The 27,629-nt window shown below is 45.0% G+C and overlaps 1 protein-coding gene across 1 annotated transcript; it reads right to left on the bottom strand.

The window, feature by feature from the left end:
- Positions 1 to 8,668: 8,668 nt before the first annotated feature.
- Positions 8,669 to 26,858, bottom strand: LOC144119756 (uncharacterized). Its single transcript, XM_077652299.1, has 5 exons — positions 26,839 to 26,858; positions 25,667 to 26,372; positions 11,037 to 11,092; positions 9,879 to 10,569; positions 8,669 to 8,789 (listed from the first exon to the last, which is right to left on the bottom strand). Coding segments are annotated over exons 1-5 (1,458 nt in total). The 5' UTR covers positions 26,842 to 26,858; the 3' UTR covers positions 8,669 to 8,787.
- Between the last annotated feature and the right edge of the window lie 771 nt (positions 26,859 to 27,629).

Below are 27,629 nucleotides of genomic sequence, written 5' to 3'. Positions count from 1 at the left end.
AATTTGCATCAGTAATTATTGTTTATTGTTGTGCAGGAGAAACGTCCACGCATCCAAACAAAGCAGAGAATAGATTTCTACTCTGAACAATAAATGGATGGACTTCCTTTAAGTGTCTTTTTAAGCAAAATTTCTTCCAAAAGCATTATATGCATTCAACTCGGTGATTTTTTGTTATTGCACAGAAGCTCTGGTGCATGTACTGAACTCACAAAATTGTGTTCGGTAAAAGTTTTTCTTAGTAGCAAGCGCTTTTGTGTTGATAGCAAGTGCAAAAGTTGCATAATCAGTATATAGAAATTGAGGCTGATATAACGATAAGACGAATTATTTTATATCAGTTTCCAAGACACGCAGGGTTTTGCCAAGATTCATTGCTCATATATTAAGCAGTTGGTTCAAACACGTTGCTTAATCAAAGGTAAGAATTAATAAATATATCTTTCTAGGATGTCTCTATGCTCCAAATTTTATTGTTCAATCACTGAATGGGCCATTTAGACGCATTTATTAGGCGCTTTAAAAAAGTGTAGCTTTCATACAGAAATACAGCACCCCACCCCCCCTCCCCCGCACAAAAATGTCTGATGTTACCTCGCGCTCAACGTATCGCGGTGGACTGCATGACCGCGACCATATTTATTGCTGCTGCATCGACGTGGTAGTCGACAGAGCGGTGGCGGTGGTGTCCGCCCGTGGGCAAAGTCTCAGCGTTTTGAACAGTATGCCGTGGCGCCCCATTGTTTTCTTGGACACATTTTCCAGCGCTGCTAACGCTTCACGTCAGGGCCACGTCGTATGCATTGGAACACGTGGCAACGACCCAGTTGCTTTAAAGGAACACTGAAAAATGCACTAAGTCATGCCATACTGATTGGTTGACGTCATGTGATAACAAATATCTCATTTTTGTCGAAAACATACCTATTTTAGGAGAAAAAATTCCATAAACGCGAAGTTCACCTGGCGAACGCCACGCGATGATCAGTGCAACTACGGCCTTGACGTGTCTACAGCGCTTTCGCGTGGGGAGATGTTTCGCCGTCAATGGGCGCCGAAATATGCAGTAAGCAGCGCGCCGAGCGTGGAAACCAACTCCGAGAGTCTCACAATTAAATGAGCACCGAACAGACGAGGAGGAGGAGAAAGGCCAGATGCAGGAATTCGCGCTGGAAATTTGGTCCACCCTCGGTTTACCTATTGCCCCGTTCCTCCCAGATACAGTCCACTCGACTATAGCACGCTTTCAATAATTCCAATGTCTCCACAGCTTAAGCCATAAACCTTGAATTGCTGCGGCGGATTTTAAGCGCCTGGCATTTCCTTGTAGTGTTCGGATGCATAGTTCAAGGCAATGTAAGGTGTCCAAGACCTTCTTGCGCTGCAGAATACCGGGACTAAATCTTTATTTAAGTCGATCGGTGTTGTCTATCACCAACCTTTTTGAGTGTTGTGGCAAAATTGAGTCCGTAGTTCACTTTTTCCTCTTTTTCTGGGGATTCGCATCGCTCCGTAAAGTTTACTGTGATATCCTCCTCGCTTGAATACCGCCAAGGGGTATGCCCTGTAACCAGTGTGGGCTTATATTCACGACTGTATAATTACATAAGATAAATTAATCTGCTAGATTTAGAGATCACTGCTTTTTCTTTTCCGTTTCTTTTTTTCATTTATTTGAACACATTCTATTGTTAGACACAAAATTATCCAAACACCCCAATATTTTTCTATTAGTGCGTCTGTACCCGCAATGCACCCTGGCCAATCACCCACCGTGGGTATGTACCATTAAGCCTGAGGACATCACCATTATATTTAGGCTCGCAATTTGTGCAATTAGGCCGCGTGTGGATTGTATGAACAAAGTTTATAACAGCGATCTGTCAATGGCACTCACGCTCTGCTGTGATTGCTAGTAGGCCGGTGAAGCGGTCTACGTCTTAGTGAATCCATCTAATTGAGCATCTTTTCGCAGGCTACGATTGTACTGAGACTGGAAAGTGTCTGCTTTTTTTATTTTTTAGCACGCACAGACTCTCGTGCGTGCACGTCGTCAATTTGTCAAGTTTGTCGCGAGCGCGTTGAATTCGTTAATTTCCGCGCAGTGGAAAGTTGGATATGATTGGCGATATGCTGAAATATCTGAGAAGTACCGTGTGCTTGTACCACCAGCTCTCAATAAAGAAAAAAAGACGGCGCGCCTTCGTTCTGCTGGAGGCCACTGGTGCAGAAATGCAGGGTGGTGATATATTTTTTAGATTAATCTAAGTGCTGCGGAACATTGGGCTCCGCCTGAGCATGTGGTAAACTTACGCTTCTTTGGCTCACTGCAGCCAACACGTTTAGACATTGTGCAGTTGTTTGCATGTTAAAAGTCACGTTTTAGACCGACACTACGTGCGAAACAGCATCAGCTTTGTACTGCACTAAAGGGGTGTAAGTTGACTAAATTCTGTTTTCCCGTACAATTTACTTTGCAATGGCATCAAGCGCTTCATGCGAGGTCGGCCTTGTGGATGGAAGCTACAAAAACGCTAGTTTTCGCTCCGGTACATTTATGAACGTTCTCTGCAGCCGATGATTTAACCACACGCAAATGCTATCACAAAGGAAACGAACGAGCGCGGGCACCGTACGAAAATGCGGGGCGAAAAAATGCGCCAGTCACAAAGTTTTCGAGGAGTCTTTCTTGGTTCATCTCTCGAAGATATTGTGCACTCGTAAGCTAATGAAGTTTAACTCTTGTAGGACACCTTTTATTTGCTTTCTTCTTTATGTTTCGCTGCATAACAAATTGGCGCCACACTTTAGCAATGCTGTTTTTAGTGTCGAGCTGACTTCTAGTTATGACATGAGCAAGTATGCTTTACATATGCTTCGAAGACCTGCCTGCCAGGTGACAGGGCGGCATCGAGGTTACGTGCGACTGCAGCAGCTGGCTTCATCATTTCGGCAGGTGTGGTTTCTGCGACGCACGCCTATCTTTGTAATCTACATCAATAAACTTCCTTCCGTTGGCACGCGACAGTGAGAGTGACCCAGTTCGAGCCAGTCGACAGGAGTCCGCTTTTGCAGCAAAAGCTGTTATAGCCTTAAGTAACATAAAACTCGCAACCATTTGTTCAAAACCCATTTGGAGCATAAGATTTTTTCTGCATTAAATCTTTCAATCAAGAGTTTCAAAAAAATTCGGTGAAGCTCAGTCTTATGCTCGACATGACTTTCTCCCCTCATCTTCAGCTTCAAATTCGAACGATGTTCGCTTAACTTTCCGAGAATGGCACTTATAAGTATTTTATGCTAAAATGAAAAAAACGATGAAAATTGTGGCAAAAAAAAGTGATAGCGTTTTGACATAGTGAAACCGAGCAGAGGTCAAAAGCATGTGTTTAGGCTGGTTAGATCATGGTTTTGCTTTGCTCCGTCGTCGGCATTTCTGGCGACTATTTTTGTTCGACAGTATTGTTCATTGTTGAAGCCAACGTTGTGCAATGTACAGCGCGAAAGTGTGTTTCATTTGATTTCATTTATTTTACCCTCAGGACTATTGCATTACATAGAATTGCAGTTTATCTTGAGGCGCTGTTGGCTGCGGCGAAAGCATAGTTCTCTCGTGGAGTGGTCAGCGAGGCTGATCTGTTCGCATAGCCGCCGGTTGAAGTCCTAGTCGCGACAATTTTTATTTTGTTTATTTATGGTTTGGCTAAGGTCATCGTCGAGTTGAAGGTGGACACAAACTCGTTGAGCCTCTTTGACCTGATGAAGTATTGCTTCGCATTTAAGACATCTTGTGCAGTTCTTTCTTAAAGTTTCAAGTAGCGGGAAATACAGAACCCCCATTTCTTTTTGAGGTTAACTTTATCACGTTGGGTACTGAAGATTTATATTTTGGGTTACTTGAAGTGTCCATAAGCCAAGCAATATTGCAATTTGTAGAGTCCTTCGCGCTTGAATTTCTGAATGACCAGAAACTTTGCGTTATGACCTATGTTGATAGTCGAGACAGTTCACTGCGTTTTACGCTGGAGCTTTGGATGCCTCCTCAGTAGAAACGCTAAACGCGCTCGAAAATAATGATTCTCAATAGTTGATTTTCAGCGTGTTCAAGATGTAGAAATCTCTGGGTGGTAGACAACAGTTACATTGGAGCAGTGCGATTGTTCGTTTTCTATTATTGGGGAACATCATTAATCTTCTCACGCTACGAGCACCTTAGTTATTATTGCAAGCCTGGCGTTTATAAGAAATGGGTGCGTGAATGATTTATATCTACTGAGCAACCTAGAAAAACAACCATGAAACTGGACAAGGGAACAAATTCAGGCTGCATTATTTACTGCCCAATTCCACAGAATTTCAGGCCGCGTCTGTTAATTGCTGCTTGAATGCTTTACATATCATAAAATTAAGGAGTACCTTCCTTCATCCTCAGGATACCTCGGAAATTGTCACGTTACTTTTTTTGCTAGTTATATCTCGCGAAACTTTATGATACGAACACTTCAAACGAGTCGAGTTTTGCAAAGCTATTTTTTGGCCTCATACATTCCGCTTCCCGTGTTAGAACCGATGAGGGCTTTAATTTACCGAGACCATTCAGCAGGTAAATCAAACTATTTCAAATTGTGTTTCATGACTTTCATTCGGGCTCCTGCGGCTACAGGGCTTGAGCAGAAACAGATTTTGTAGTATAAGGGTCTATATGTGGACAAATTCGTGAAAAAAAAGTTTTCCATTCCCAGATATACAACAAATTGCAGAATTCCTGGTGATCGCCTCCAAACGACGTGCTTGTATGAATATAGAAAGATGTTTTAACATCGGGACAACCACACTAATACCCCTGTCACACTGGACCATTTAACATCTTTCGAAATGAATGGCATTCGATGCATCTAGGGGTATTCAGTCTCTTTCGGTGCTACACTTTAAACAAAGATGTCATTCGCAAATGATAGTGATGGCGTTCAGTGAAAAATAAACGTTACAATTAGCGCATAAAAGGTATTTGAAATTGTGTAGTATTTTTAAAGCGGTGATAACATTGGTTTGCAATATTATAGGCTTCAAATATTATTTGGTCATGCTGTACAACGTTATAGCCATAAATGTTACAGCTTTACAGCCTAGCTTAACTCACGTGGAACGCCAACCAACAAGAAACGCAGCACCCATAATGATCGACGGTCACGGGTAAGGACATACTTCACGCTCTGCCGCTGCCGTTGGCCGCTGCTGAGACCGGGAGTAATAACTACCCACGGCAGCCTCAACTGAGAATAGTTTCACACCAAATTTACCAGTTTTTTAGCAAACTTAAATGAATAAAACTTTCAACTTCGACGGTGCGCACATTAATTTTTGTAGCGTAAGCTACACTGGCCCAGGTTGAGCAGTTTCGCGTGGCTCCTGGAGAGCCGTGCTGCGCATGCGCGAGGAGCAGTGATGTCAGACAGGGCACAGCTGGCGCGACTCGCCGGTCTGTACATCCTCTGGAAACCGCACCTCGTAACCAGCCACGGCGCCGCCGGGAGGTGCTCCGCACTACGTAACCAGCCACGTGGTCAACCCCTTGCGCACTCACTGAATAAAAAAAAAAACCCTGCGTCGAGGCTAGGATTCGAGACAAGGCTTTTGGCGCTTGTGGCGGAGATGCCACCACTCCGCCACAACGGCTCAAGGGTTAACCGGGAATATAGGCGCATGTAGTGAATGCGTACCTCTCATATATTGACTCTTCCGAACCAGAAGTCGCCGCGCTTACGCTACGTATATCCTGGCCTAACAGAGCTAGGCCGTCGCATTGCTTGTTTCAGCTGCGTGTTAGGTATCCAGAGTAGATATTTAGTTCGAGATAGAACGCCAATCATGGTTTATTGTTTAGGGGGTTTAACGTCCCAAAGCGACTCAGGCTATGAGAGACGCCGTAGAGAAGGGCTCAGGAAATTTCGACCACCTGAAGTTCTTTAACGTGCACTGACATCGCAGAGCACACGGGCCTCTAGAATTTCGCCTCCATCGAAATTCGACCGCCGCGGCCGGGATCGAACCCGCGTCTTTCGGGCCAGCAGCCGAGTGCCATAACCACTCAGCCACCGCGGCGGCGCTAGAAGAACGCCAATGAGTGCTTCAAACTCATTCTTCGGTGAACGTCCTTCGAAGCTAATGACATGAGGCGTTCTTGTGTAGCTGCCGATTACTGACATTAGACACTAGCGTCATTCGATTCGAATGACATTACATATTCTAGTGTGGCCGGGGTATAATTTACTTTTAAGTAGGCTGCGATGTCCAGCAGGATGCGTTTGCGCTTTTCTTTTTTCTTTCATGAAACAACTAGCTTCGATAACTTTTTCATGTAAGTCAGAGATAACATTTTGGAATTAAAGTATATTTGCGAAAATTTCTGCTTTGGCTCATTGAAAATATTTCTTAAAGCTGTAGAGCAATCGTTTTTTTTTTGTATCTTGTCGCACACTAAAGATTTAGTAGCTTACGAAAGCTTCTTGCAGCGTTTTACTTTTCGAACACAGTATGAAGACAGAGATGCCTCGTTTTTCTGTCAATTCACGAAAGAAACTCAGGCTACGAGCAAACCAAAATGTCCTTTGTTAAATGTTTTGCAATAAGGCTCTGAGCCGCATAGTCGTCACCCTGATAACAAACGCAGACTTTCTAATCTGCCCCAAGAAGCAAGAAACGTATAGTGAGTTACAACTAAAGTCTGCAGCGATGCTCCAAACACATTCAGGACCGGCGCACTGTATTCCTCCACGAGAAAAATGTAGTCCATTGTTAAAGCTTTTCTTGTCACTTAAATATGAAGCTAATCACGAAAAAAAGTTAGAAACTTTTGAATTTTTATACCTGGCATTTATAATAAAGTCAAACTTTAGAAAGTTGATTTCGTTTACTTTCGTGACTTGCTGGCGGAGTAATACAGCATGCCGCGGACCGTGTCGCGGTATTAACAACTGCTTTTTTTTTCAATTTGTTTCCTACTATACCTGAAGATATGCCCCATGGACAGTCTCCAATGAAGGCTCTACTCAAGGCGCATTTCAAAGTTGCGAATTACAACCTATTTGAAAACAGCCGTTTCTGAAATCAGACTGTTCGTGCACTCAAGGAAACTTTTCTCGGCAACCAACCTGATATTCACCTCGATGTGTTTCTGTAACTTTTTGAAATTGATGGAGTACGTAATGGAAGAAACCAAACGCGTTTGCTATAAAACTTTTTAATTTTAAACGAAACTGTTTTCGAAGAAGTGGAGAAATTGTATAACCGCTATATTAAAACGTAATTCAAAATAACGAAAAGGGCTGTGTTTAGTCAATGAGGTACACAGGCTTAGGTAAACAACAGGCAAAAGTTTATAGCTGCAACTTAAGTAGTTAGATGAAAAGTGTTGCTTAATGAAAGTAAAATTTCATAATTCGATATTCATATAGCACTGGCACGGCCGCTCAATGGGCGCACAGGCGCGCCTCCATTGATTGGCCGTGGCACTGGCATTTTCAAGGTTTTACCATACTTTGAAGGCTCATTAAAAGACATATTGCCAGCACTTTAAAAATTTTTGCAGCTAGATTTGCCGGCTTTGGATGTGACTCAGCGAAAGCTGCTCTATGTTTTCTGTATCCACATGACCTTACATTCTGCCATGGCGCCACCGTCAGGTGGCGCATTCTTGCGCCCTCATCAGAACCTCCTCTTCCGCGGACGCCACCCTCTGTGTGGACCTTCCTGTGGCCGCCAACTTTCGGTGGCACATTCCTCACCTCTTATCATAACCTCCCAAGCCACTGGGACACCCGTACCTCCTCTTTTCCTTCACTCGCTCACACGTGGAGAGAGAGATTTTCAACTCTTAAATTTTCCACCTAGCCATGTTGCCGTCTATACAATTGAATCGAATAGGATTAAATTAACTTTTATTGTGCAATTCCATTTTTGAGGTAAGCCAGGTAAGCTAACGCAATTTGTCAAGTAATTAAGCTCCTACGGCTCACGCTGTTGCTTTCACGGCAAAATTGAGGGCTAGATAGGTAAATCAAACCTATAACAGCTTTCGCTCTTAAAGATATTAGTTCTACATCAGCTGACTATGACCGCTTAATGTAGGCTTCTCTCTATGCTCCAGGAATAAGATAAATAAGTATAAATGTTAAGGTACCGTTGTATTTCATTTTTCCAGCTTATATTTATATGATTTTTATTGCTTTGTTTTTTGTACTGATCACAATTTCTTTGTTTTCTTTGTCATGTGTTGCCGCTGTGTAAGCTCATTACCTAAACGCTCAGTGGATTCTGCCTCGCAACCAATTGCAAGATGCCCAGTGACTGGCGTCCCGATGTCCATTGCCTTGAGGAAAGATCCTGATTGCCTTGGTCGACATGATGCAAGCCTCGACAGAAACGGTACGTATAACCAAGCAGTTACTACAGTGTGGTTGTCGTCCCTTTTCATGGGATAATAGAAACGTAACAACGGCCCTTGACACCCAAGAATTTTTCGACCCTTAATGTAAGGTCAAGACACTTCCTCACTACACTCATGCACACCACCAGAGGAAAAAGCAGAGTTGAATGTAGATATGCAGAAAAAAAATGATGAAAATACAGGTGCGATATGAGCTAAATACTTTGAGACTTGATCGCAATGTAGTTTTGTAGGAAATAACTTTATTTCTCCTTCAGCGCCGGGCACGAAGCTCACGCATAGAGGGAATAGGCAGCCATATCTTGTATTCTTGTTAGTCGAATGAGTTGCAGCTGGAAGAATTCTGAAAACGAAGGAAATTAAAAAAATCCATTGTTAGACATAACAGACGTCTACAGCATTTGTAGTATGCAACACTGAGAAAAACTTAATCCTAAATCATAAGCGCAGTAGATATTTTAGACCATTATGTCTATAAAAGCTACCAGCAAAGCAAACAAACGCATTCATGTGCATTGAAAAGGGTAATAGTTAGGATCCACAGCAAATGAACTTGTCTTAAAATTGACGCGTTCGTCCCGAAGTTCCTCATGCGGAACGGAACAGCAGCGTTCCTATTAGGATGTCGATTAGATGCATTTCCTGCGCTATGTTTCAGCACAGGGCGTGCTGAAATTTGGGGTGCTTCTTAACCACATTCTTAAAAAAATATAGCATTTATGCTGGCTGCTATGATGTTCAAAATCGGGGTCTGAAGTTATTGAGATTTACAAGCTAAAACTTCTGTTTGAACCGGTTCACTTGCGATATATAGTAAGCATTAATCAACATCTAAGATATTCAAGTACCTCCCATTTTATTATCTCATGTGATCACCCCAATCCGACTGAACAATCGGCCTCAATCTACCGAACAATTCCCACTGATGGAATGTAGCACCTATTAAAAATTTTGTTGGCCCTCAGATTTTCAAATTTTGCAGTTCTCTGCGATTCGTCCTGTCGGGGTCGTGCGTTGGCAATTACCCAACCATCTCAATCGCATTTATAGATCGCTGGGAGTTCTAATAGTACTACTGGCACACTTGTGCAGCGGTTAAGCAATGTGTCATTTACTCGGCTGGTGGCTGGCTAAAACACTGCCACTGGTGACGCTGAGTCCCCGGTTGCTCTTTCCTAGCTCCGATATGGTTCATGCCCAGTGCCAAGGTCCACAGGTGGCAATTGCATTGAACTGGCACGAGTCATGGCGGATGTTTTGAACACCATTAGGCGTGCACGATGCCACCTGCCACAATGAGCAGATTTTAATGACGTCACAAGGCCGTGCGATCTTTCTCGTCCGATGATGGAGTTTCATAACAAAGAAGCCGGAAAGTTTTGCGGACTAACCTATATTATGTCGTATTAATGGCATATAAACTCGTACTCACACTTCTTCTTGCGGAGAAGAGCGCCGTAGTGGAATGGAGAGCCGAGGCCGTAGCCGTAGTTCAGGCCGTAGCCGAGGAGACCATGGCCGAAACCGTAGTGGCCGGCGCCGTAGCCGAGAGTGCCAACACCGTAGCCGTAGACTGGGGCGGCGTGGTAGGCAGCGACAGCTGGGGCAGCGTGAGCAACGGTGGTGGTGGCAACAGCTGGGGCGGCGTGGACGGCAGCGAAAGCTGGGGCAGCGGCGTAGGTGGCGACTGGAGCGGCGTGAGCGACGGTGGCGACGGCTGGGGCAGCGTGGGCGACAGTGGTGACGGCTGGAGCAGCGGCAACAACTGGAGCAGCAGCGTAGGTAGCGACAGCTGGGGCAGCGTGGTAGGCGGCAACGCGAGTCACAGCTGGGGCGACGGCGTAGCTAGCCACGGCTGGGGCAGCGTGGGCGACGGTGGTCACAGCTGGGGCAGCGTGGGCGACAGTGGCGACAGCTGGAGCGTGGGCAACGGTGGCCACAGATGGAGCGTAGCCAGCGTAGCCAAGACCGTAGCCATAACCTCCGTACCCGAGGCCGTAGCCCAAGCCTCCGTAGCCAAGGCCGTAGCCGAGGCCACCGTAGCCAAGGCCATAGCCCAGGCCGTAGCCGGTGTAGCCAGCAAGAGCGCTGGTAGCAAGAGCCAAGAGGACGCAAGCACGGATCTGGAAAATAAATTTGTTGGGATATTTCTATTTGCAGAGGGCTTGTTTTAACTCCTAAACTGCGAATTGTGGGTGGTTGTTTAGGTCTGTCAAGGCGCGTATAGAAAGTATGTTATGCCTACGTCACTTGGCTGCAGACAGCGTAGCTGCCAAAATAATAACTTGGAATGTTTATCTTTTATATTATCACCCGTCTAGTAGAGACATTTAAAGGCATTATTATATGTCGTTACTGCTTTCATAGGTGTTGCTGGCAGCGCTGAATAAATTTCATAATTGAAACATGCATTCAAGAAGGATGTTATCCGCTGTTGCAGCAATCAGTGATGACCTAGGTTTAGATATTAGGGGCCGCTCTTTTGGATAAAGAGCTCGCGTTTCTGGTGTAATGCATTATCTCAGTCATTTTGTCATGTTTCTTCACATGCCATACAAGGAATCTAAAGCAATCAAAGGGGTGTGCTCACCATGGTGACTTTGAGCTGCGGTTGAGCCAACTGCAGAGTGGGCTTAGTTGGTGGGGCTTTTTATACAAAATGGAGCTCCAGCGTGCTTTGCGCAAGAATGCGGCTACAGGAAAGTTCAGCTGAAATAAAAAAAAGGATTTGAATTTTAATGACCTTGTTATTCGGCACGTTTCCGGTGCAGAGCCTGCATACTGAGAGACCGTACGCGCTCCGAACAGTAATTGAGTACCCCGCGTTCACCTTGTCAAGGATGCAAGTCATAGGAACGATGATTTCAGTACTTCAATACCAATCGTATGCAAGACAGCTTCTCGAACAGCGCTCTATCGGTGTCGGTGTGATATACTCAATTTTTTCTAATTTACTTACCTTTTTTTTCATTTAGATGCGATGAGTATAAAGATTCTTGCTTCTCTACCCTTGATGCGTTAGCACGTATTTTGTTTTTTTTTTTCTGTCATTTATCGCATTATTTCGCAGTTCACTCCTCCCTTAAGGAATATTTCTCTTGCTGAAAACCTTTAGGGTTTTTGTTTTTGTTGTTCCTCTCCGTCAATTTTTTCCAGTGTCCTGCTCTCGCTGCTTTACCTTGAGTAACACCGGAGGATGGGAGTTCGCGTGGACATTGGTGAAGGAAATGGCGAAAAACAAAGTTGAATTTCCGAGAAAGAAGTTGGGTTTTTTTTATTTAGACAGTGTGCTTTCTGGATTAAAGTATTTACAAATATATGTACACACTGCACTCCCTAAGAAAGTCCAGTTCATCCAATTGCATGGCCCAAAATCCATTTTAATACCTCTGGTTGACGTCCTGGGGGTGGTCCGCACCGGAGCACGTGTTTCTGCCGGATAGCAAGCAAAGAGGAGTTTGTCCAAAGCAAGTGTTTTGAGTCCGCCTCGAACACAGGAACGGGGCACAAGGGGCAAGAGTGAAAGAAGTTGGATTCAATTAGCATCTCACGACGTAATAGCCGCCGATTTCAAGACGTTTGTGGTTTTTATAGAAACTTGCTAAAATTGCACTCTTTTCAATTTGATGCCAGTGCTGATGAAGAGCTCAAGGGGGTGTGTTCATTTCATGTAGCCAGCATTTGTTCATTCCTTGAAGAAAACATATATCATGATACCAGTTAAGTGGAGAGCTGGGCGAGTCGGTGCACGATTGTGTTCCATTTCTGTGTATCCGTGCTTTGTGCGGTGTTCTTTCTAGAATCGTCATACCTATTGGATACTTTGCCGCATGTTGTCACGGTCGTAGGTTTGAAGAAAGAAGAGGATGAAGTGCCTGTTCGGGTTCAACGCTCTTTATCATAACTGTTTGGCACTGTTTTTGGCCGTCTATTACATTGTATATATTTGCCTTGTGTAAACTTATTATTTTAATATGTTGTTGTGCAGGCGCAGTCTCATGCTAGCCCTAACACTGAAGTCCGCAGGTGCCTTCAGTTGCCAAGCTCTGCTGCCTTTTTCGAACGACATATACACCACATGAACATCCGCCGTCGCTACGGTCGTCATTTCGCACTTTTCAGATTTTGGTACATTCTCCGGCACAGATACAGTAGATGTCGAGTACTGGGTCAGCATGCATGGGCGTGTGAGCAGCCCTGACTAGTGGAATCCCACACTCGTGGTGGCGTACGTCATATTCTATTTGAAATTCATGGCTAGCGTGCGGGTTAAAAGTCACAAAGACGAAATAACGAGCTGGGGCGTCTGCAAGTTGATGCATTCCGATATGTTGAGTAAACCCGTCAATCGCCAATCTCCAGATAGGAACGAGCTCGCCTGCTACGTGCAAAATCACTACGAAGTCGTAAGCACCGCCGATGGTGGAAATTTCCGGAGGGCTTCACTATGGCGTCCCTCATAGCCTGAGTCACGTTGTCAAGTTAAAGCGAACTAGACCATAAACCTCTCGTTTTAGACATGTTAGTTCTGCGCATCAAAGCTGCCGACCCCACATCTCAGAGCGATGAGATTGGAGACTTCGTCAAAGGCACCGCCGACGAAGCCTTTAATCTGCTTCTCTACAAGAACTGCGAGACGTGTGATACTAATCTAGGAAAACCGACGCTCCGAATAGGCGAAGATCCGCCGCATTTCTCAGCAGTACACGCGCCTCTCAGATACGGCTGCGACGTTTTTTTATGCGAGGATGCAGCACCACTGTGCCAACTTCCTTCATGTGAGCATATGCCGCGACTAGAACGCGAAGAAATGCAACCAATGGTACCTGCTAACTTGCAGCCATGTGAACTCGAGGCCACTCCGATAATATTCCTATAATACAGGCTGTCGGCTATAAAACACTTTTATAACATTGGCATCTAGTCTGTTTGCTCTCTGACTGCTCTTGTTATCCGTCGCACTTAACTAATATTCCGCGTATCCCTATAGCGCCTCGACAGACGCAGCCCGTCTTATTGGCGAACACGCAAAGACAAGCACATTTTGTTCAACTGCTGCGGCATTGGCCTTATCTTACGATAATGACGGATCTCTTGGTCCTTGTCGAACTGCCGCATGGAGACCGTTACCTATTTCCCTCGTTTCTAAAGCACAGGCCCCGAGTTTTCTAACACCAACGCTCAAGATCCGTTATCCAGCCACTCCATTTTGCCTCAGCACATATCCAGCCGCGTGAGGACGCCGGCCATGATTGGAAATTTTCAGGATACAGCGTACGAAGGTGGTGCTGCTGTTACAAGCCTGCGCGAGCATCTTTCTTTGAATCTTCGTACAGGAAGGAATTGCGGTGTCCACCCTGGACTGTGTCCTGATGAATGTATACTTTCACAGCACGGGTCTAATTGCCAAGAACAGGCTTCTCGGCTAACGAACAGAGTATTTCCCAACCATGTTACTACTAGAGGGGGCGATGAATTGCTAAAAGGTATGAAGCTGTTGTGCGGAGATTTGCGAGAACTAACTAGAGCTGGACAGCGAGGGGCGAAAAAGACAGATGGCATTGCCTCCTGCACCTGCCTTTTCAAAAATATCCTAGGAGCGGGGCTTGCATCTGAGACGCACTGTAGAACCCTTACGGCACTCCTACGTACCAAAATGTCCCGATAGGTGAGTACAAGGATTTTCCTTACCTGACAGGAATTTGCAGCTTATGAGCTGCCATAACTGCATTCCTACACGGCTAACAAACACAACGAGTTGATCGGTCTTTTCAAGCAAATACAGTACATACGTTGTCGTGTAATTTGTGTAAATGTCGAAAAAGGTATGCCGTGGCACTGGTGTTCACTGCTCCGAATAAGGTTTCTAGCATCTGTGAAATGGTTGAACATTAAGCAGCGAATGTGGTTTGAGTAAGTGATTCCTGTCGGGCGAAACTTGAGTTAAACCGTCCTTGCAAATTGAATGTGGTTTATAAAATGCCGTTGTGTTGCCGAAGGGTGCAAGTAGGTCGAACTGGCAGGTGTATTAGTTTACAATAAGTAGAGCACGAGGGGTCTTTAGGGAATGACAGATAATCAACTTGGGCGATCATTGTAAAGGGCGTAAAGGCTGCTAAACATATCTTTCCGCTACAGACTTCTTGCCTGTTCATTTATTGAAGATTAGGCGGGAAATCATTGAGGCTATAGGCCTATCTTGCGACTAGGTGACGAATCTGTCAGGGAACTGTACATCGTGCTACCTTGCAGCGTTGCTGGCTTTCTTCATCAGAGCTGTTTACGGAGGGGTTCATGTCATATTATTTGCCGGGAAAATTTGGTTATTGTGTGTTCTGTAGTGTTGCTTGGCTTGATATGTGATCTATGTATGCTTCCATAAACTTCAATTGCGAGAGCAGCGCTTTTCGTGTCTCGTTTTTTGTCCTCTTCATTCGCGCTGGCAGATTCAGTGCGACATCTTACCAAGAAGATCAAATGTCTTTTCTTCTGCAGTAACACCTAAGAGATACGTTCCGTAATGTGCTTCTGAACCACAAGGAAAACGCAATGGTAACGAGGGCAAACGATTGAGTTAACGTGGCAGGTTGGGAAAGTTGGTACGTGGTCATGGTTAACGAGCGAGAAAAAGATGAAGACGCAGGGAAGAAAACGACAGCACGACACCTCCGCTCACCCGCAACTGAACGTTTATTCGGTAAAAAACAGCAATGTATGTACAAAAGAGGCGAAGGTACAAGAGACAAGAATCTAATATTGAATGAATCAGCACCAGGGATCCTAATCAGGAGCGGATTACACGCGTATTACAAAGCAGCGAATATCGGCACCAAAAGAAGAAATACCGGAGATAAAATCAAGTGCCATCTAGGAAAGCTATTTAAGGGCTTGTTAGGGTGACTGAAGGGGTGCTGATGTACGTGTCAACTGATTTTGCGATGTAATACGCTTCCTTTAGCTCGCGTGTGAGTTGGTTAAGGCTTGTAAAAAGAACAGTGGTGTGCTCAAATTTTTGGCGCTCGTCGCTTACGTTTTCCTAGCTGGTCACATTCACTGCAGTGGTCTGCCAGATTATAGCGACCTCGGTTAAAATAACTGTTATGCTCCATAAGGGCTATGTTTAAGCAGCGGCCGGTTTGGCCGATGTAAGAAAAACGGCACATCGTTAGAATTTTGTTGACTGCAATTTTACAGCATTCAACACATTTGTTAACATGCTTGATGCTACAGACTGTACTGATGGATCAGGTTGTTGCGTCTGCTCGTTCTTGAAGCGAAAGCTTCACTACGCCAGGTTTTGAACCGGGTACTATCTGTGCATACCTGAACACCTTGGGTCGCTCGGTCGCTACGGGTGGCTGTTATAGGAGCAGACACCTGCCAATGCAGTGGCGCATCACTAAACCGCTGCCCCACTGCTCTATTAGTGGTATGAGGACACGCCGCCATTCATGAATGTTAAATAGAGAATGAGCAATTCTGCTTATACGGACACTAAACAATAAAAATACAACGTGTCAAGCCCTTAAGATGGCGCTTAAGTGCCTGCTGCAATTGAATAATCACCACCTGCCTCCGCATGTCTGATCGGTTTATCAAAGTTAAACCGCTACCAATTATTCGACCGCCTCTCACAAACGGCAATGCTTGGCGAAGGCATAGAAAATAATGTCTTCATGAAAGCGTTCACCTTATTGTTTCAGCAGATGTGAAGTTCTATGAATGTACGGGATTGCAGCAATCTTTTTCTTTTCACGCTTGCGCCAACTGCTGGCCGTGTGGTACCCGATAGAGATTCACTCGCACAGACTTGAAAGGGTCGCTTCCAGGAACGCTACTGCTCTCAGGCTAGCGGCCTTTTCAATAAAAGCTTTTAAGCACAGTGCAGGCATGATTTTACTAGGGCCGATCTGAGGGCAGAAACAACCACACCGTGTTTAATTTTTTTTGGCTGCGCAGAAGAGCAATTCATGAACGGTTTTGAACTTCTTATCGCGAAACACCAGCAGACATGATCAGGCTGATGCTGCTGTGTGCCAGCGGACGAAGGTTCGGCGAGAGTCGTGCTCTCAGTGGAAAGAACGGCAGGCTACTGTGTGTGCATCTCGCGAGAGGGCAAGCGTCGTCGCTGGGACCCCGTGGCGCTTAGGCTGCTTTGTCCTCCATGACGAGGAGATGCCGTTGTTCTAGGGTGTGCGAGCGCCCAGTGACAGCGCATCGAGGCATTGCTCGCATTCAAACCGCGTTGGCCGAAGGGCACCACCTTTACCAAGCTACGTTGTCGTTCGAAACTGGGCTTGGCCCTTGAGGGTCACAGCGGGGTTTACGGAGTTTCTCCCAAGCCAACGCCCCAAGAGAAAGCCGGGCGCCAGGCCGGGGACGCTTGTACCGATTTTAGCGGTGGGTGTTCGGCGGTGCGTTTAGAACCAACCAGCAGCCTAGAGAGGTGCGCAACCTACTTGCACTTGCACTTGCACCTGCATAAGTGCAAACGTTTGGGTTTGAACAACACCGCGAAGGAAAGGAAGATAAAGGAAAACTCCTGGAAATGCTTGATCAGGCAGCTCAATGAAAACATCAGCATTAGTGTTCTCAAGGCGCACTCTAGAATGGCGATAACGTGACCAAACATAAAACGGAGCAATCTAAAACACAGTGTCATGTATTTAAGGGGACATTGATGATAAATCCGAGTTGGTTTTATTGATTGGGTACGAAATTATAGTAACAGAGACCCCTCTAATCCAAAGTGGAGCTTTCAGATCCAAGAAAACGCCAAGAAACGAAATACAGGTATAACCATCGCATGCAGATTTTGCCGGTAATTACATGCGTCCACACTTTTAGCACCGATCTCAGGGGCTGTGCTCTGATTCCCATTACTTCAATGTCGTGACAACCCGCCGTCTTCGGAGACGACGTCCCGAGTCAGAATAGGCTGAGTCGATAGTTTCTAAGTGAAATCGCCTCGGTAATTATTGTGTTTTTTTGTTGTGCAGGAGAAACGTCAACATATTCAAACAAAGCAGAGAATAGATTTCTACTCTGGACCTTAATTGTATGGACTACTTTTAAGCGTCTATTTAAGCTAAATTTCTTCCAAGGCCAATATATACATTCACCTCGATTATTTTCTCTTATTGCACTGAATCTTTGGTGCATGTACTGAACTCACAAAATTGTGTTCGATAAAAGGTTTTGTTAGTTGCGAGCGCTTTTGTGTTGATAGCAAGTGCAAAAGTTGCATAATAAGCATATAGAAATTGAGCCCGATATAACGGTATGAGGAATTATTTTATATCAGTTTCTAAGCTACGCTGATTTTTGCCAAGATTCATTGCTCATATATTAAGTAGTTGCTTCAAACATGTTGCCTAATCAAAATTAAAAATTAATAAATATATCTTTCTAGAATGTCTCTATGCTCCAAATTTTATTATTGAATCACTGACGGCGCCATTTAGACGCATGTTTTAGGCACTTTAAAAATATCTAGTTTTGAAAGAGAAATACAGCCCCCCCCCCCCCCCCCCCCCCCCAGAAAAAAAAGTGTGATCTTAGGTCGCGCCCAACGTATAGCGGTGGACTGCTCTACCGCGGCCACATTTATTGCTGCCGCGTCGACGGGGTAGTCGACAGAACGGTGGCGGTGGTGTCCGCCCGTGGGCAAAGTCGCAGCGTTTTAGAGCAGTATGCCGTGGCGCCACATTGTCTTCTTCGACACATTTTCCCGCGCTGCTAGCGCTTCACGTCATGTTCACGTCGCATGCGTGACATGTTGCAACGGCCCAGTTGCTTTAAAAGAACACTTAAAAATGCATTAGGTCATGCCAGACTAATTGGTTGACGTCATGTGATAACAAATATCTCATTTTTGGCGAAAACATACCTATTATAAGACAGAAAATTGCGTAAACGCGAACTTCACGTGGCGAACGCCACGCCTTGATCAGTGCAACTACGGCTTGGACGTGTCCACAGCGCTTTCGCGAGGGAAGATGTCTCGCCGTCAATAGGCTCCGAAATATGCAGTAAGCAGCGCGCCGAGCGTGGAAACCAACTGGGAGAGTCTCACAATTAAATGAGCACTGAACAGACGAGGAGGAGAAAGGCCGAGTGCAGGAATTCGCGCTCGATATTTGGTCCACCCTCGGTTTATCTATTGCCTCGTTCCTCCCAGATACAGTCCACTCGACTATAGCACGCTTTCAATAATTCAAATGTCTCCACAGCTTGAGCCATAAACCTTGAATTGCTTCGGCGGATTTTAAGCGACTGGCATTTCCTCGTACTGTGCGGATGCATAGTTCAAGGCGATGTGAGGTGTCCATGACCCTCTTGCGCTGCAGAATACCGGGACTAAATCTTTATTTTAGTCGATTTGTGTTGTCTATCACCAACCTTCATGAGTGGGGAACGATGATGATGGGAGGAGGCAGATGAAAAACTACTTAAAAAAAAAGGCCCACTTTCTGACATCACAAACGCGAGACAAGGTCCGTGTCGCTCAAAAAGCGTGAGAGCGCTCGCGTTGCCTTTACAGTTCTAAAACTATCTGGCCAAGCGCCGAGGATAAAATCCTCAGAGAGGAGCGATGTGTCCATAGGCTTCAGAGCAGATGCGATTATGAGTCTTTCACGTGCATACGCTGGACACGCCACTAAAACATGTTCTATAGTCTCTAGCGCGCCACATGTGGTACATTCCGGGGAGTCCGTTTGTCCTATTAAGTGCAAGTATTTGCGCGTGAATGCGACATTTAAACGTAGTCTACGGATAACGCATGCAATAGGGCGAGGTATTCAGCGAAGAACTGAAAAGGTCATCGTCGGATCTAGCCGTTTAAGGGGGATGTGGCGGGTGTCTGGCAGGGCCCAGTACCTAGCCGTCGCCCTCCTCGTCAATTCCGAAAGGAGGCAAGTTGTGCCCATTATAGAGAACGTCCCCCAGAGCAGAGTAGCAGGCCAGATATTTATTTTTCAGGCCAACCTCTCTGCCTTTCTTATCAATAAACCCTCTCTCTCTCTTCATGAAAGTTGTGGCGAAATTGAGTCCGTAGGTCACTTTTTAATCTTTTCCCGGGGATTCGCATCGCTCCGTAAAGTTTACTTGGATATCCCCCTCGCTTGAATACCGCCAAGGGGTATTCCCTGTAACCAGTGTGGGCTTATATTCACGACTGAATAATTACATCAGACTTATTCCTCTGCTAGATTTAGAGTTCACTGCTTTTTCTTTTCCGTTGTTTTTTCATTTTTTTGAACACATTCCATTGTTAGACACATAATTATCCAAATACTGCAATCTTTTTCTATTTGTGCGTCTGTATCCGCAATGCACCCTGGCAAATCACCCACCGTGGGTATGTACCATTAAGCCTGAGGACATCATCATCGTTATTAGGCACTAACTTTGTGCAATTAGGCTACGTGTGGGTGTTGTATGTAAGAAGTTCACAACAGCGATCTGTGAATGGCATTCACCTTCTCCTGTGATTGCTAGTAGGCCTGTGAAGCGGTGTCTTTCTTAGTGAATTCATCTAATTGAGCCACTTTTCGCAGGCCACGATTGTACTGAGACTGGAAAATTTCTGTTTTTTTTTTCTTTTTTAGCACGCACAGACTCACGTGCGCGCACATCGTCAACTTGTCAACTTTGTCGCGAGCGCGTTGAATTCGGTAATTTCCGCGCAGTGGAAAGTTGGATATGATTGGCGATATGCTGAAATATCTGAGAAGTACCGTGTGCTTGTACCACCAGCTCTCAATAAAGAAAAAAAGACAGCGCGCCTTCGTTCTGCTGGAGGCCACTGGTGCAGAAATGCAGAGTGGTGATAATTTTTTAGATTAATCTAAGTTCTGCGAAACATTGCGCTCCGGCTGAGCATGTGGTCAACTTACGCTTCTTTGGCTCACTGCAGCCTACACGTTGAGACATTGTGCAATTGTTTGCGTGTTAAAAGTCCCGTTTTCGACCAACACAACGTGCGAAACAGCACCAGCTGTGTGCTGCACTAAAGGGGTGTAAGTTGACTGAATTCTGTTTTCCCGTACAATTTATTTTGCAATGGCATCACGCGCTTCATGCGAGGTCGGTCAGCTGGATGAAAGCTGAATGAACGCTAGCGTTCGCTGCTGTAGATTTATGGACGTTCTCTGCAGCCGATGAGTTGGCCACACGCAAAGTTTGTCACAAACGAAGCGAAGGCCTGCGGGAAACGCACAAAAATGCGGGGGCGAAAAAAAGCGCCGGTCACAAAGTTTTGAAGGAGTCCTTCTTGGTGCATCTCTCGAGGATATTGTGCACTCGTAAGCTAATGAAATTTAACTCTCGTAGGATGCCTTTTATTTGATTTTTTTCTTATGTTTCGCTCCATAACAAATTGGCGCCGCACTTTAGCAATGCTGTTCTTAGTGTCGAACTGGCTTCTAGTTATGATATGAGCAATTATGCTTTACCTAATCTTCGAACACCTGCCTGCCAGGTTACAGGGCGGCATCGAGGTTACCTGCGACTGCAGCAGCTTGCTTCATCATTTCGGTAGGTGTGGTTTCTGCAACGCACGCCTATTATTTAAATCTTTGTAATCTACATCAATAAACTTCCTTCCGTCGGCACGCGACAGTGATAGTGATCCAGTTCGAGCCAGTCGACAGGAGTCTGCTTTTGCAGCAAAAGCTGTTATAGCCTTAAGTAAAATAAAACTAGCAACCATTTGTTCAAGTCCCGTTTGGAGCATAAGATTTTTTCTGCATTAAACCTTTCAATCAAGAGTTTAAAAAAAATTCGGGAAAGCTTAGTCTTATTCTCGGGACGACATTCTCCCCTCATCTTCAGCTTTAAATTCGAACGATGTTCGCCTTAACTTTCCGAGAATAGCACGAAAAAGTATTTTATGCTTTAAAGAAAAAAAACGATGAAAGCTGTGGCAAAGAAGTGATAGCGTGTTAACTTAGTGAAACCTAGTAGAGGTGCAAAAGCATGTGTTTAGCCTGGTTAGATCATGGTTTTGCTTTGCTGGGTCGTCGGCACTTCTGGCGACTATTTCAGTTCGACTGTATTATTAGTGGCTGAAGACGACGATGTGCAGTGGACAGCGCGAGAGTGTGTACATTAGTTTGATTGTGGTATTAGTTGATGAAGACAACGATGTGCAATGCACATCGCGAGAGTGTGTTTCATTTCATTTCATTTATTTACGCCACGTATATGCTGGCCTAGCAGAACTAGGCCGTCACCAATTTTCTCGAATTGTTTGTTTCAGCTACGTGTCAGGTATCCTGAGTAGATATTGAGTTCGAGATAGAACGCCAATGATGGTTTATGGTTTATGGGGGTTTAACGTCCCGAAGCAACTCAGGCTATGAGAGACGCCGTAGTGAAGGGCTCCGGAAATTTCGACCACCTGAGGTTCTTTAACGTGCACTGACATCGCCCAGCACACGGGCCTCTAGATTTTGGCCTCCATCGAAAGTCGACCGCCGCGGCCGGGATCGAACCCGTGCCTTTCGGGCCAGCAGCCGAGCGCCATAACCACTCAGCCAACGTGGCGGCGCTAGAAGAACGCTAAAAAGTGCTTCAAACTCATTCTACGGTGAACGTCATTCGAAGCTAATGACATGAAGCGTTCTTGTGTAGGAGCCGATTACTGACATTATAGACGCTAATGTCATTCGAATCGAATGACATTAAATATCCTAGTGTGGCAGGGGTATAATTCACTTTTAAATAGGCTGCGGGGTCAAGCAGGATGCGTTGGCACTTTCCTTTTTTCTTTCAAGAATAAAACTCGCTTCGAAAACTGTTTCATCTAAGTCAAAGATAACATTCTGGAATTAAAGTATAAATGCCTAAATTTCTGCTTTGGCTCATTGAAAATATTTTTTATAGCTGTAGAGCAATCGTTTTTCTCTGTAGCTTGTCGCAGACCGAAGATTTAGTAGTTTAAGAACGCTTCTTGCAGCGTTTTATTTTTCGAACACAGTACGAAGACAGAGACTCCTCGTTTTTTTGTCAATTCGCGAAATAAAAACACGCTACGAGCAAACCAAAATGTCCTTTGTTAAATGTTTTGTAATAAGGCTCTGAGCAGCATAGTCGTAACCCTGATAACAAGCTCAGACATTTCTAATCTTCCCCAAAAAGCAAGAGAGGTATAGTGAGATACAACTAAGGTCTGCAGTGACCGGCGCACTGAATTCCTTCACGACAAAAAAGGAGTACATTGATAAAGCTTCTCTTGTCGCCTAAACAAACAGCTAATCACAAGAAAAAGTTATAAACTATTGAATATTGATACCTGGCATGTTTAATAATGTCAAACATTAAAAATTTGATTTCGTGTACTTTTGTGACTGGCTAGCGGAGTAATACAGCGTGCCGCGGACCGTGTCGCGGTATTAACAACTGTTGTTTTTTTAATTTGTATCCTACTATAGTTGAAGAAAGGCCCCTAGGGACGGCCTCCAGTAAAGGCAAAACTGGAGGCGCAATTTATAGTTGCGAAAGCACAATCGATCTGAAAAAACAGCCGTTTCTGAAATCAGACTGTTCGTGCACTCAAGGAATGTTTCCTCCGCAAACAACCTTATATTCACCTCGATGTGTTTCTTTAACTTTATGAAATTCATGTAGTACGTAATCAAAAGAAGCAGACGCATTTGCTTCAAAAAATTTTAATTATAAACGAAACTGTTTTCGAAGAAGTGGAGAAATTGTATAACCACTATATTGTAACGCAATTCAAAATAACGAAAGTGGCTGTGTTTAGTCAACGAGATTCACATGCTTAGATAAACAGCAGCCACAAGTTTTAGAGCTGCAACATAAGTAGTTAGATGAAAAGTGTTGCTTAATGAAAGTAAAATTTCATAATTCGATATTCATATAGCACTGGCATTTTCAAAGTTTTACTATTGATACTTTGAAGGATCAAGTAAAGGCATATTTTGAGCACCTTAAAAATTTGTACAGCTTTACTTGCCGGCGTTGGATGTGTACTGAACGAAAGCTGCTATACCTTTTCTGTATCCACATGACCTTACATTCTGCCGTGGTACCACCATCAGGTGGCGCATTCTTACGCCCTCACCAGAACCTCCTCCTTCCACGGTAGCCACCCTCTGTGTGGATCTTCCCGTGGCCGCCAACTTTTGGTGGTACATTCAACAGCTCTCATCATAACCTGCCAAGCCACTTTGCCACACGCCACTTCCTTTTATCCTTCACTCGCTCACACGTGGAGAGATAGATTTTCCTCTCTAAATTTGCCATCTAGCCATTGTAGCGTCTATACAATTGAGTTGAAAAGGATTATATGAACTTTTATTTTGCAATTTTATTTTTGAGGTAAGCTAGGTAAGCTAAAGCAATTAGTCAAGTAATTAAGCTCCTACGGCTCAAGCTTTTGATTTCACGAAAAAATTGAGGGCTAGATAGGTAAATCAAACCTATAACAACATTCGCTCTTAAAGATATTAGTTCTACATCAGCTGAATATGACCGCTTAATGTAGGCTTCTCTCTATGCTCCAGGTATAAAATAAATAGTGATAAATGTAAAGCCACAGTTCTATTTCATTTTCCCGGCTTATATTTATTTGATTATTTTGCTTTGTTTATTGTACCGATCACAATTTCTATGTTTTCTTTGTTATGTATTGTCGCTGTGTACGCTTATTACCAAAACGCTCAGCGGACTCTGCCAAGCAACCATCTTCAAGATGCCAAGTGACTGATGTACCGATGTCCACTGCCTTGAGGAAATAACTTAATTGCCTTGGTCGACATGACGCAAGCTTCGGCAGAATCGGTACGTATAACCAAGCTGTCCCTACAGTGTGGTTGTGATCTTTTTTCATGGGATAAAAGAAACGTAACAACGACCCTTGACCCCCAAGAATTTTTCGACCCTTAATGTAGCGTCAAGACACTTTCTCGCTACACTCTTGCACACCACGAGAAGAAAAAGCAGAATTGAGTTCAGATATGAAGAACAAATGATATAAATACAGGTGCAATATGAGCGAAAAACTTAGACACACGGAATGTAGTTTTGTAGAAAATAATTTTATTTCTCCTTCAGCGCCTTGCACGAAGCTCACGCATAGAGAGAACAGGCAGCCATAACTTGTGTTTTTGTTAGTCGAATGAGTTGCAGCTGGAAGAATTCTGAAAACGAAGGAAAAAAAATTCATTGTTAGACATTACATAAGCCGACAGCATTTGTAGTATGCAACCCTGAGAAAAACTTGATCCTAAACCGTAAGTGCAGTAGATATTTTAGACCATTATGTCTATAAGAGCTACCAGCAAAGCAAACAAACGCATTCATCTGCATTTACAAGGTTAATAGTTAGGGTACACAGCAAAATAACTTGTCTTAAAATTGACGCGTTGGTCACGAAGTTCCTCATGCGGAACAGCAGCGTTCCTATTAGAGTGACGATTAGATGCCTTTCCTGCGCTATGTGTCAGCGAAAGGCGTGAGAAAGAATTCGGGGTGATTCTTAACCACATTCCTAAAAAATATCTCAGCGTTTATGTTGCCTGCTATGATATTGAAAATCAGGGTCTGAGGTACTTGAGATTTACAAGCTAAAACTCCTGTTTAAACCGGCTCGCTTGCGTTACATAGTATGCATTACTCAACACCTCCTAGAGTATTCAAGTATCTCCTATTGGAGTATCTTACGTGATCATCCTAATCTGACTGAACAATCGACCTGAATCTACCGAAAAATTCCCACTAATGGAGTTTAGGACTATTTAAAAATGTGTTGGCCCTCAGATTTTCACATTTTGCGGTTCCCTGAGATTCGTCCTGTCGGGGTCACGCGCTGGCGATTACCCGACCATCTCAATCGCATTTATAGATTGCTGGGAGTTCTCATACCACTACTGACACAGTTGTGCAGCGGTTAAGCTATGTGCCATTTCCTAGGCAGGTGGCTGGGTAAAACGCTGCCTCTGATGAGGCTGAGACCCCGGTTGCTCTTTCCAAGCTTCGATATGGTACATGCCCAGCGCCAACGTCCACAGATGGCAATTGCATTGAGCTGCCACCAGTCAGTGCGGGCAGTTTGAAGTGGACAAGTTTTGATGACGTCACAAGGGTGCGCGATCTTTGTCGTCCGATGACGGAGTTTCATAACAAAGCCGGAAAGTTTTGCGGACCAACCTATATTTTGTCGTATTAACGCAGATATAAACTCATACTCACACTTCTTCTTGCGGAGAAGAGCGCCGTAGTGGAATGGAGAGCCGAGGCCGTAGCCGTAGTTCAGGCCGTAGCCGAGGAGACCATGTCCGAAACCGTAGTGGCCGGCACCGTAGCCGAGAGTGCCAACACCGTAGCCGTAGACTGGAGCGGCGTGGTAGGCAGCGACAGCTGGAGCAGCGTGAGCAACGGTGGTGGTGGCAACAGCTGGAGCGGCGTGGACAGCAGCGAAAGCTGGGGCAGCGGCGTAGGTGGCGACTGGAGCAGCGTGAGCGACGGTGGCGACGGCTGGGGCAGCGGCGTAGGTGGCGACTGGAGCAGCGTGAGCGACAGTGGTGACGGCTGGGGCAGCGGCGTAGGTGGTGGCCACCTTGGTCACGGCTGGAGCAGCGGCGTAGGTAGCAACAGCTGGGGCAGCGTGGTAGGCGGCAACGCGAGTCACAGCTGGGGCGACAGCGTAGCTAGCGACGGCTGGGGCAGCGTGGGCGACAGTGGCGACAGCTGGAGCATGGGCAACGGTGGCCACAGATGGAGCGTAGCCAGCGTAGCCAAGACCGTAGCCGTAGCCTCCATAGCCGAGGCCGTAGCCCAAGCCTCCGTATCCAAGGCCGTAGCCGAGGCCGCCGTAGCCAAGGCCATACCCCAGGCCGTAGCCGGTGTAGCCAGCAAGAGCGCTGGTGGCAAGAGCCAAGAGGACGCAAGCACGGATCTGGAAAAAAAAATTGGGATATTTCTGTTTGCAGGGATCTTCTTTGAACTCGGAAACTGCGAACTTTGGGATGCTGTTTAGCTCTGGGGAGGTTCGTATAAAACATTAAAATATTACCTAGATCACCTGGCTGCAGACTGCGTAGCTGGCAAAATAAGAACTTGGAAAGCTTATCTTTTAAAACAACGCCCGTCTGGTAGCGACATAGAAAGAAATAATTATATGTCCTAACTGCTTAACCAGGTGTTACCAGCAGCGGCGAATAAATTTCATAATTGAAATATGCATTCAAGAAGGATGTATACAGCTCCTGCAAAAATCAGTGAGGACCTAGGTTTAGATATTAGGGGCCGCTCTTTTGGATAAAAAGCTCGCGTTTCTGGCATAATGGATTATCTCAATCAGTTTGCCATGTTTCTTCACAAGCGATACAGGGAATCTAAAGCAATCAAAGGGTTGTGCTTACCATGGTGACTTTCAGCTGCGGTTGAGCCAACTGCTGAGTGGTCTTGGTTGGTGGGGCTTTTTATACAAAATGGAGCTCCAGCGTGCTTTGCGCAAGAAAGCGGCAACAGGAAACTTCAGCTGAAATAAAAGAACGGTTCGAATTTTAATGACCTTGTTATTCTGCAAGGTTGCGCTGTAGAGTCTGCATACTGAGAGACCGTACGCGCTCCGAACAGTAATGGAGTACCCCGCCCTCACCTTGACAAGGACGCAAGCCATGGCAGCGACGATTTCAGTACTCAAATTCCGATCCTATGCAAGACAGCTTCTCGAAAAGCGCTCCATCGGTGTCGGTGTGGTATACTCAATTTTTTCTTATTTTCTTAACTTTTTTTCATTTACACGCGATGAATATAAAGATTTCTGTTTCTCTGCCCTTGATGCTCTAGCACGCATTTAGTTTTTTTCTGTAATTTAACACATTATTTCGCAGTTCACTCCTCCCTTAAGGAATATTTCTCTTGCTGAAAACCTTTAGGGTTTTTGTTTTTGTTGTTCCTCTCCGTCAATTTTTTCCAGTGTCCTGTTCTCGCTGGTTTACCTTGATTAGCACCGGAGGTTGGGAGTTCTCGTGGACATTGGTGAAGGAAATGGCGAAAAACAAAGTTGAATTAAACAGAAAGCAGTTGGGGTTTTTTCATTGCGACAGTGTGCCTCCTGCAATAAAGTATCTACAAATATATGTGCACATTGCACTCCATAATAAAGTCCGGTAACATCCAGTGGTACGGCCCAAAAATCCAATTTTAT

The sequence above is a fragment of the Amblyomma americanum genome, chromosome 2 (assembly GCF_052857255.1).
Source record: "Amblyomma americanum isolate KBUSLIRL-KWMA chromosome 2, ASM5285725v1, whole genome shotgun sequence".
Taxonomy (NCBI): domain Eukaryota; kingdom Metazoa; phylum Arthropoda; class Arachnida; order Ixodida; family Ixodidae; genus Amblyomma; species Amblyomma americanum.
This window is presented reverse-complemented; position numbering and strand designations above follow the sequence as displayed.